Source organism: Setaria italica, chromosome IV, assembly GCF_000263155.2.
Source record: "Setaria italica strain Yugu1 chromosome IV, Setaria_italica_v2.0, whole genome shotgun sequence".
In the NCBI taxonomy this organism is placed as follows: domain Eukaryota; kingdom Viridiplantae; phylum Streptophyta; class Magnoliopsida; order Poales; family Poaceae; genus Setaria; species Setaria italica.
This window is the reverse complement of record NC_028453.1, coordinates 25,187,283-25,199,153: the sequence shown is the minus strand read 5'-3', so window position 1 is coordinate 25,199,153 and position 11,871 is coordinate 25,187,283. Positions and strand designations below refer to the sequence as shown.

The 11,871-nt window shown below is 52.1% G+C and overlaps 1 protein-coding gene across 1 annotated transcript; it reads right to left on the bottom strand.

Moving 5' to 3' along the window:
• Positions 1 to 1,981: 1,981 nt before the first annotated feature.
• Positions 1,982 to 4,234, bottom strand: LOC101780401 (ABC transporter G family member 4-like). Its single transcript, XM_012845104.2, is given in 3 exon segments — positions 1,982 to 3,769; positions 3,771 to 3,797; positions 3,799 to 4,234. Coding segments are annotated over 3 exon segments (1,869 nt in total). The 5' UTR covers positions 4,162 to 4,234; the 3' UTR covers positions 1,982 to 2,290.
• Between the last annotated feature and the right edge of the window lie 7,637 nt (positions 4,235 to 11,871).

Genomic DNA, 11,871 nt, shown 5'->3' with positions numbered 1-11,871 from the left:
TAATGTGTTAGTATATATACAAATACGGAAGAAAGACATAAAGCGACACTGTTCTGATTTAAATATTCTCCCTGTGTTCCAAATTACAATTCGTTGTGGTTTTTCTAAAAGCATAATCTGGGGGGAGGATGAGCGGGGATTTCTTTATTTTTAATTTTTTAATACCCCTTAGTACCGATTATTTCAACTGGTACTAAATGCCCCTTTAGTACTGAACTAGTAGTACCGGTTACGAAACCGGTACTAAGGGGTTCCTAACCGGTAGGAGACCATTCTCTAGTAGCAGTAGTAGTGATTATTTTCCTTTGAATTGAAATATACCCATCTCCATACAGCGGTGGAACTATGCACGCGAGCATGACTGTAGCAGCAGGCTAGCAGCCTAGCAGGGTACGCATCCTTACATGCCGGTGACAGCACACACGCATATGCAGACACAAAAGAAGCGCAAAGAGCTAGCGGCAGGAGCCGTGCATGCGTGGGGCGTGAAACCAATCGTTTTAATTTACGGCGGTGGGGTCGTTTGTCCCTTATATTGATGCAAATGCATCTCCCTGCGTCACGAGCGTCGTCTGGTCTCTCCTACACGACGCCGGGCGCCTAACTGTCCCAGGACAACAAGGGGTTCACGAGACCTGCTAGAGCCTATATACACGGGGTACGTGACAAGAGCCTACAGCAGCAGCAACCAACGACCCGTGAGAGTAACCGACGAAACCGCCCTAGCTAGCCCCCCGCATCATCGCTCTCTCTCGATCTGTCACCCACATGACAACTATCTGTGCTCCGACTCGAGACTAAGTATATGGTATACGTGTAGCTTTCTTCGAGCTCTTTTGCATTGTGAGGCTGGGAGAGATGATGGGATCCTCGTTGCTTCTCTGCGTATTTGGATGTGTGCCATCCTGTACGACTCGCTGTCTGTGGTTCCAACTTCCAACTCTCCATCTCTAGCTAGTACTGTTTCCGTACGTGTGAGTGAGTGCAAACTGTCATGCGTCACCAGCATTTGGCAATCTTGCATTGCCCGGTGTCTTGCCATATCACTGTATGATCCCGATCCGTGCATGATTAGTTCGTAGCTAGCTCAGCTCGATCGATCACTGATTGTGTTGCGTGATCCCTCATGCATGTGGATGGATGAGCTGGGTTTTTCAAATATGAAATATCTATAGCATACGTGGTTAGCATGCATTAGTGCAGTGCAGCACTGTGTCGTTCGTGTACTTATGCCAGCTAAAAGAAGACATGTCTGGGTTTACTGACATTTTAATCGATCGAACTCCTAGACGCAGGCCATGCGGATAAACATCTACCGTACGTCGCTGCCTTGACTCAAACAACGATTGAGATGCACACACGTACGCTCTGGCAGCCTGCTGATCGTTTCTTTCGGCGCCACGCATGGACACAGTCACGGCATGTAAAGGCTTGCCGCCGTCCATGCTCACAAGTGAGTCACAAGGTACAAATGAAACTGACATGAAAATGCAGGACTACAATATAATGGTTCTAGAAAAAATTATCAGATCAAACGATGGCTTTGTTGCTTCCAAAGTTCCATAGCGCGATGTCTATGCAATTTACGCTTTACGAAAACAAGCGCGCGCGCGCACACACTCGTGAAGCGAGCCCTACCTCACGCCTACAAAGTACAAATAAACTGTTAAAAGCAAATACCTAATTTAACAATGGACACCGAAATTCTAATTCTAATGTATGGATTTGTGATCCAGCTAGTGGGGCACTTCCTCAGGAATGGTGCTTATGGCTAGGCTAACAAGAAATTAATGAGTCACCAAACATTCAGATGAAGAATCTGTTATGCAGATGAACATGCTGCCAAAAAGATTCACGAGAATAAGATCGAATAGATCGAATTAGCAAGAAGCCAAAACTTATCTTTAACAAAGTCCCCCGCGATCATGTCGCACAGGTATAATGCATGTAGAAAAATTCTCATATACGACGCAGACCCGAGTCAATTAACAAGACAAAACTTAATTATCTTTATAAGTTAATTAACGCATTATTCACCCGTACGTCCATCGATCATATCACACACTTATAAAAAAGGAGTTGTATCTTCACAATTTACATCAGTATATGACACCGTAATTACCAGTTAATAATCATCTCTTCGTCATCCCCTCTCTCCAAGTTGACAAGCAATCTGGCATACCTGCTATGCCGCTTGTTTGCATGCGCGCATGCACGCGTTCACACGCACGTCGTACCGACGTGCTCAAGATCATGGCGAATTATTCTTCGCCGCTCATGACCACCGCCATCACCTCTTGGCCCTCGACGCTCGCCGGCTGAGCACCACCCAGTAGAGCACCCGGTAGAGGAGGAAGAAGCCGAACAGCACCTGCACGCCGGTCCACCGCTCCTCCGGCGTGAGCCCTTTCTCCGCAAGCACGTCCCGCCCCGTCTCTGAGCACTCGCCGCCGCCCATGACGCCGAAGCACCGGTTCGCCGCGCACGAGTACTCGTTGGCCAGCAGCGCGTCGAGCGCGTACTTGTACGGCGACGCGTAGTGCATGAACACCCAGTAGGATGGCATGCTCCCGCGCGACAGGAAGTAGCCGGAGAAGAGGAAGAAGCCGGCGAGGGAGACCGACACCAGCGACATCCCGGCGATGTAGTCCGGCGCGAAGGAGCTGACGAACAGCACGAACGAGTTGGCCGTCAGCACCACCGCCCACACCACGAGCACGAACGCCGCGAAGGCGCCCGGCGACGCGCAGAGCCCCACCAGGAAGTAGACGCAGATGGAGTAGAGCAGCGCCACCGCCAGGAGGTACGGGAGGAACACCAGCGTGGCCGCCGCCGCGTGCGACGACAGCCGGTACAGCCCCGCCGCCGTCTCCGCCAGCACGATCGGCCGCTCCGACACGAACGTCGGCAGCGTCTCCGTCGTCGAGGTCAGCAGGAAGGTCAGCGTGAAGGCGAACAGGCCCAGCCGCTTGTGCGCGCCGGCCTCGCCGTAGCCGGCGTGGATGTAGATGGTCCCCAGCAGTGTGCCCACGAGTACGGCTTCCAGGAAGTTGATCAGCAGCAGCTGCTTGCTGCGGTACACAACCTTCCATGCCCTCTTGTACAGCACCACCAGCTCGTGCAGCCTCGACGACGGCGAAGCAGTCAACGACGACGTCGCCGCCGCGGCTGCCTTTCGATGGTCCGACTCCGACGATGGCGAGGTGAGTTCTTGGGTCGACGACTTGGGCTCAGGGTTGGAGGGGGAAGGATGAGGGAGCTGGTCGAGGACCTCGAGGGAGAACTCGAGAGGGTTGAGCTGCGCCGGGACGACGAGGCCGTGGGAGAGGAGGGTGGCGTCGAGGGAGGCGAGGGAGCCGTGGTGGAGGACGGTGCCGCGGGAGAGGAGGAGGAGGGAGTCCACGGCGGAGAGGAGGCGCGCGCTCGGCTGGTGGATGGAGAGCACCACCGTCGTGCCCCGGGCGGCGGCGACGGCGCGGAGGCAGCCGACAACCACGTGCGCCGACGAGGAGTCGAGGCCGGAGGTCGGCTCGTCGAGGAGGAGCACGCCGGGGTTTCGGAGGAGGGCGAGCCCGATGGACACGCGCCGCCGCTCGCCGCCGGAGAGCCTTGAGGGGGAGACCCGCGTGTGCGCGACGTGCGCCAGCCCGAGGTCGGCCAGGAGCGCGGCGACCGCCGCCTCCGCCGTGGCAGCCGACCCCGGGTGCAGCAGCGACGCCGCGAACGCGAAGGTCTCGGAGACGGTGAGCAGGGTGAGCGCGACGTCCGCCCTGGGGCACGTGCGCCGAGAGCCGCCGGGAAGGACGACGCCCGGAGCGGAGCGGAGTTGAGCAGCAGCCTCCCGTGCGTCGGCGCGGTGCGCGCGGCGAGAATGTCCAGCAGTGTCGACTTGCCGGCGCCGCTGGGACCCACAACGGCCAGGACCTCCCCGGCCCGGGCCGTGAGCGACACGTCGCGGAGGATGTAGTCCGGCGGCGCCGGGGCCGCGCCGCACGGCCTGGTGACTAGCCGCGCGAGCGAACTCGGCGTTGCCACCGGCTTGGCGTAGTAGATGTTCCGCGCGGCGAGCTCGTACGAGACCTTCTTGGGCGGTGGAGACGACGACGGAGACGGATCGGCATTGTCCGGTTGTTCCGTGACGGTAGTGGTAGTAGTAGCCATTGTGGCGAAGGGGCTGGGTGAGCGGTAGAGGAAGGAAGGAGGGTTGATGAGAGGGGGGGTAATGTAGCAATGGTGTGCATGTCCACTTGTTGGAGAGGTGACAAGCTGGTAATGGTGGATTAGCAGGATTTTTTATTAAAATGATTTAAATTGCTCTTTTTTTTGGAGGAAAGTGCATAGCTAGGAGTGTGAACTGTGGAATGAGACAAATTCCATGACATGGATAAAGGGAAATTTGGATGGGTTAGGGTGGTTGTCAGGGTTGAATATAGGAAAATTGTAGTTCACATATGACATATTCTTCTATGGCTTATGCCACTAGAATAATGAATGTAGTCAGACATGCAATCTTGTTTCATTCCCTTCTTTGGTTATTTGAGATTTACTACTACTGCGTGAGACCTAGCTAGCATTTTTTCAGGTCCTTCCGAACTCCGAAGTGTAGCGGTTCAACCTTTTGTTACTGATTTTCAAAAATACTAACAGTCAAGTAGGAGTATTTGTAAATATTTGCCTCCACAAATTGTGGTGTATATATGTGTGATAATCTATTTTATTTTGAAGGGAATTTCTTTCCAGCCTCTTTTATAGAGTCCAACATGGTAACCAAAGGTTTAGGCCTTACAAATGGAGATGATGACCACTTATCTACCAAGTTAAACCATCAGTGGAGCAGTGTCTGTAATACAGTTGTAGTGTTTGCTAGTATGCTTTGGAGGTCTGTCCTGGGAATACTGGGTTTTTCGGGTGTGGGGTCTATAGCTTGAATCAGGTTAGAAGGGTACCTTCCCTTCCCTGCTCTTACCCCGTAAGCCTTTGCTTCAAACTTCTCTTTGTACCTCAAACATATGGTATTTCCGTCCATGAAATGGAAATGGGGGCATGCCTCGCTTTGAAAAAAAAATAGGTTGATGTCTGAGTTGAATATAGGAAAAGTGTAGTTCAAATTCCTCTTTCTTTGGCTTACATATGTGAGACCGAGCTAGTATTTATTCAGGTCGCGATCCTACAATGTATTACACAGTTCAACCTTTTGTTACTTGATGATGTCCCAAGAATACTTTTACTATGTCGTCCCAAGATTTTTTACTATGTGAGATCGAGAGCTAGTATCGGTAAAGGTTTACCTGCAGAATTTGTCCTAGCTAGCAGACTTTTATTTGTTGGCGTAGTATATGTGATAGTAAAGTTTAATGTGACTGAGCTCTATTCTAGCTACCAGCTGTTTATGATATTATCATCCAACATCATAAACAAAAAAAAATAATGCTTACCACTAGCATCTGGACTAGCGATGGTTTAGCCTGAAATAAGTATATAACTTACCAAAAAGAAAGAAGAATCCACAGCCTGTTAGTCAAGAACGCCTCCGTAATGATCCGTTTGCTTACGGAGCAAACAAGCAAAACAAAAGCACGGGAGCGCGCATAATGCATGCTGCATGCATTATTGGTCAGCACAGTCGCAGGGCACCTCCTGGCCACAAATTCCTGGGGACGAGATCCGGCCAGGGGCCAGGGCCCCCGGCCTGTCCCCGAAAGCCATTGACGGATAGATATTGAGTTATTGACCCATCCACTACACGATGACACTGACACCTACCCAGGCGCGGGTCGCCGACCAACTCCACCGCTATTTTCACGGCGCGGCACGCATGCAAGTGCTCGGGCCTCGGGGGCCCTGGCGCCCTGCCCGGCCGTGCCTGTGACTAGCCAGCGCGCTCGATCGCGGCGAGGCGGCGTCACTCACCTGCCCGCGCATCCGATCCCACACCACACGGTCACCGGCCACCGCGACCGCGTTGCCTCGGCGGGCGAGATGACATGCTGCGGTGGGTGTCACGGGCGAGGAATGAATGGATCGGAACAGGAGAGCGCGCGTGAGAAGCGGCGCGACCGCGCGAGGAATGGAATGGATCGGAGGACGCCGCCGGCTCGCTCACAGGAATGTGGATCCACGCCGCGGCCGCCCGCCCTTTTGTTTAGCTTTGTGAGCCCATGCTGGCTGGCCCTCCTTTTGGCCGGCTTCGCTTTTACTTCGCGTTTGGTCGCTTGCCGCACGCATGCTCGTCACGGGCGTACTACGGACTTTGCCAGTACAGCGGCGTCCTCTTCCCATTCCAGCAGGCAGCAGCCAGCCATGGATATAGATCCATCTATCTGATCCGGAGGGCGCAGCGCAGAGATATTTCCCTCGCTATGCTGATCCCCTAGAACCCGCGCGCGCGTGCAAACGAACTTGCCAGCCCCAATGCCGTTGTACACGCCGTACGTGCCGATCGATCTACGACCCGGATTCAGCTCATCACTTGTCTCTCGTAGACGGTGGACGGCATACACGCACTTCAATTCGGCCGTGGTGGACCTAAGTCAAAATTAGGTCGGAACCTACAACAGAATCAAACCGCACACGATCGCCATTTTTTCGTGTTGCTAGTCCGCTCCTCGGGCAACCATCGATTTACCTTCTCCGATCGGTAAATGGACAATGGAGAGACGTGGGGTTTGGATACGGACCGTGGCAACGCACAGCACCACGGCGTTGCAGCTCGCCGGCGCGACATCTTTCATTGCCTGGAGCCCTGGATGCGTCTTATTCTCCCTGATAAGTTGGGGGGCCTTGCCGTACATTACGTTAATTATAAGCTGGCGGACGGGTTTAATCATTTTCCCAGGTAATATGCCAAGCCCAGCCAAGTGGGGCATGCTGCCTTGCCAAATCTTCTGCGTTGGTGAAGCGATCGTCGTCTCCGTGACCTTTAGCTAAATTTTAAAAACACACCCATGATCCAAATAATTAAGAAACCAGTAGAGCTCCCACCCTAACAAAGAAGGCATAGGATGCTCTTATTTTAACGATCTACAAGGCATTATTGTTGCTCACATTATTGTAGTTTACATCAAGTGCAAATTGATTTATTACAATAGGAAAGACAAAACAGTAATGAAATAATCCATAGCCCGCGAATCGCCATGCATACACATGGTGCTCCGAGTACTGACCATGTACTGGTTCGTACCACTTGGTTCTCCCCTCAGGTTCATCAGCAAATTAAATTAAATTAAACCACTCCCTGCCACCGGAAATTCAGTTTCTTCAGACGGCCCATGGGTTCAGTTACTTCAAAATAGCTCAGCGCTCCGGATGAACAGATGCCTCAGACTAACTTCTGGGGAAATAACTAGCTAGTTAACTTGCTTGGATACAACCACATTAGCAAAAGTTTACTTAGATACAACCACAATAGCAACTTTTAATTGAAAGGTGAACCAATTCTTTGTCATGATTGTATTTGATACATTTGATGAATTGATACTGCACCATGATGTGTGTTCATTGACATTTTCAGAAATACATACGTGGATCAAAAAGAGTGTTAAACACACATGGAAGGCATGAGGACCAAAGAAGTTGATTGAGAACCAAGTCCAAGTATTCCCAACATCCTTCACCAGGCCACCACATCACTTTTGGCCTAAGGAAAGAAAGAGATCAAATTCAACATGTTTCACGGCTGGATTCAGACTGCAGAACAACACCAATTTGTGACGGTCATCATGGTCGCATATTGACTCGGATTGGGGCGTTCAAGTACTTCATGGAATCCTTATCAAGTCTATTTTCATATGGATCCTGATTCATGGCCATATCTTTTCTGAGATGGACGCAATCATCAATTTGTTCCAGAGACATTTTGTGCCTATGGTGCTGCGTCACACTATTTTGGCCCGATGGGCCTTATATCAAGTCGGGTCCAATAAGGACGCGTCCTAGGGTTAGAGCACGACACCAGGACCCCCGTGGTCATCCTCCTAGGTATTAATAAGGATTAGAGCTGCCACAAACAGATTGGGTTTTGTTAGATGTAAGTTTAACCATTGGTACTTCCTTGTAGACGCGTGTGTTGACTAAACCATCCGTTCTACTCGATTCAGAACCCCAACTTTGTGATTTCAGATTAATTTTTATCTCCATATTTGCAATTAAGTTGTTTATTCTACTTGTTCTTGCTTGTTTCTCGATTGCTTGCAGGAATTATCCTAGTGGTTTGGTTGATCATGCTCCACAAGATCGCAGCGATCATTGGAGGTGGTGTATTGGTTGCTAAGACGCAGTTTCCTTGGATGGTTGTAGTCGGGTCGTGAACATCGTCTCCATCCCCAAATTGAGTTATCCACCTTCTCTCATTGAAAGATCCGGATTCAACCCAACGGGTTCACATTGCAAGACAATGGCAGAAAGAAAAACTGAGATGAGATCTAGCCTAGCTCTTAGAGAATGATAATAGAAGGGTTTAATCATTTTCTGTCAGTGGCTGTGGACTTGTGGTCTTGTCTCTTGTTGATGCTTAAGAATGGGGATCAATACATGGAGAGCCCTCACCTGGCTGGGTATATGTCAATGATACCCTTATCAAAAAACCTGCCAATATCTCTTCTTGATAGGCGAGAACCCCCCCCCCCCCACCATGCCCCTCGACCTCTACCCGCCGCTGCTCCACCACCAGCCGGCAAGGCCAGATCCGGTCGCGCCGTCGCAAATCCGCTGCCAGTAGCCACCCATCCAACCAGCCCACCACTAGATCCACATCCTCCACAACCTATAGTCCTCCCCACACCAGCCCGCAGCTCACGGGAGTGCTTCTTCTCCGACTCACCGACGACGCCAACACCATGGTCGGCTACCTCCTGATGAGGTGGATTGGGTGGCGTCCACGCCGGATTTGGCTTCCGCCAGCCTGGATCGGGTGCCCACGTACATGGAGGTCATCCAGCTCAGCGTCTTCACTGCCCACCACCAACATCTGGGTCACACGACCCCAACATTTACTCCGACGACTCGCCACCCATGCGCCTCCCCTGCTCCCTTTGCATCCCACCGCTCCATTGAGAGGAGGCACATTTACTTTGCCCCATCTGCTAGTACAACACTTGCTTGCCCTCTACCGCAGCACGCCACCCCTACGCACGAGTGTCAGGAGGCATAAGAGGTCTTCAACGTGCGGCGTGCCACCCCAACCACGCTGAGGTGATTGCCGACATGACCGGCCTTCAGGGCCACGCAACAGTGCACCCCAGCATTCATCAAGGCCACCTACTACTACCCACCAGGCCTTCAACCGTGCCATGGCAGGCCGTTGTTTCATTTGCCTTGGCAGGCGGCATCGACCGGCGGAGTGCAGGGATCCAGTGCGCTACTTTCACCACTGCTGCTCGGGGCACCGCGCATGCCTCTGTCGCGCCAAGACCCAAGCCAAAGCTCCACCCCGCAGCCGTGTTCGCACGCCACCTCCCCCGCAGCCTCCGCCTCCACTACCACCGCCTCTGCCGCCGCTGCCTCCTCCTCTACCACCGCTTCCTTCGAGGTCACCGCCTCCGGGGTCATGCCCGCCTCCCTTGCCGTCACGAACCGGCCCCTATGATGGCAATTGGTGATCCCAACACGCGCTCGGAGGAGGAGACCGTCCTCATACCCACTTCCTTCGATGTGGAGCGTGACGTCCGGGACTAGGTGTCAGTGTTTAGACCCGGCAACCTACCAAGGGGGTACCTGAGGTAGTGTTTTGTGCGTGGGGCTCGCCAAAGACCAGGAACTCGAAGGTGAACTCGAACACACGATTTAGACAGGTTCAGGCCAATTATGTCGCGTAATACCCTACATCATGTGTGTTGGCTGATTGTATTGATTGATGAGATGTTTGGAGGGGATCCCTGCCTTGCCTTATATTGTAGGGGGCAGGGTTACAGGTCGGTTGTTGTACAAGACTACTAGTCGGATTGGACTAGAGAGTCCTACTCTAGTTGCTATGAGTAGTTTCCTAATCCTTGACTAGTCCTTATCCGCCACGTAGACCACGCCGTCCTGCACCGTAGTCTCCATGCCTGATATGTCTTGGTGTACAACCTACTATTGTAAGGCTATCCAAGCCTTCCGGTGGGCCCATAGGTGTATGGATGACAAGCCCCCAAGTACTTTTTAGTCAAATGCAACAGTGCCGAGTACTTCTGTAGACCTCTCCGACTACCTTGTGATGCTCTTCTGAGTACTCCATCGGATTGAGTCTTCGAATGTGCTCGAGTACTGCCATGCAAGTAGAATGTGCTCAAGCTTCATTGAAATTAGTCTTGAATCTTATATGGATGTGTGATTTGAAAAAATCGCACTTCATATGGAGTAGCCCCCGAGCCTTAGGTTGAATCAAAGAATCAGGCTGAGGGTCAATCTTGTAATTTCACATCTATTTCTCCTTAACCTAGAGAAAAAAACTTTTGTCCAACGGACACGTGGCACACAGCCCCGAGCCGTTGCACGACTAGTTTGGGTATAAGGGTCAACCACTTGTCCAATGTGACCATTTGTCTTCAGAATACTTATCTCTTCCAAAAAACTTGGTAACCATTCCAGCGATAACTTATGGCTTAAAAGATGGAATATTCCCCGCAATGTTCACTGCTCAGCTACCTTGCGTCGCGGTTATAAATGACAGAGGAATCTTATCCCTTCTGTTTAGCCGAGCTAGTGCGCCCAAGCCATTCATCTTCCCCACTGTTGCCCTAGCACTGCCGCTTGCACTGTCGGAGCACTGTAGGCCTAGCACCGTAGCTTGCCATCCTGGAGCGCCGCCACTCCCCATTGTGTGGTCACCTAGCTGATGCGCCAGAAGACCATCAGAGCAATGTCACCAAGAAGGCATCTTCGAGCAAGGCGGCGGAATCGAAGAAGCGCAAGGCTGCTAAGAAGGAGAAGGATGTCCAACTGCCGGCGCCCAAGTATGGGAAGACCGACCAGACAACGTTGCCAAACCAAGCCATGGCTTGGAAATTGCCACTTTGAAGGAGACGGAGATCTAGGTAGTCGTGTGTGCCAATCTACTCCAGAAGAAGGAATTCGCAGATTGGAGGGAAGCAGCTGGAAATGCGTGACCGTCGAGAGCTACCTGGACGAGACAGTGATCTTTGCGCACTTCATCGAGTGCGGGCTGGTGCTGCCATCGTTCGAGTTCTTCAGGGGATTGCTAAGGTACTATCATCTGGAATTAGTCCACGTCAATCCCAACTCAATCTTGCACATTTCCATCTTCGTGCACCTTTGCGAGGCCTTCTTGGGATTCAGCCCCATTTCCAGCTCTTTAGGAAATTCATTAGAGTGAAGCCCCACCCCCGGATGGATCACACCTTAGTAGTCGGAGGGGCGGGGTTCCAACTTTGGGAGCAGTACAAGAGCCCGTATCTTGAGTACGAGTTGATAGACTCCCATTCTAGATGGAAGCAACGGTGGTTCTACATTGCAAATCATGAGCCCCATCTTCCAAAGGTCACCAGCCACCGTCCAGTGTGGAAAAACCACTGGCTGGACGAGCCAAGTAGTTCTAACGGCTTTCAACTACCGGACTTGATCAAGAAGATTGCCTACCTCAAGAGTAATGGCCTGACCGGTGTAGGTGTGGCCTTCAGCTTCATGAGGGGGCACATCCAACCGCTTTAGCTGCGTTGCACTGTGGGGTATGACTACTCGGGTCCCAACGACCCGTCAAGGATGATGTTGGAGGAGTTATCCCCTAACGAGGTGATGGCGCGCCTGAAGCATTTCTTCATGCGCGTCACTGGTATTCTGGCGATCTTGCGAGAGCACTGCGCTAGGAACCCGCCGAATCCTGTAAGTACCCATGGCCTGCAGCCCCGAGTACTAGTTTTAACATCTATCATTGTT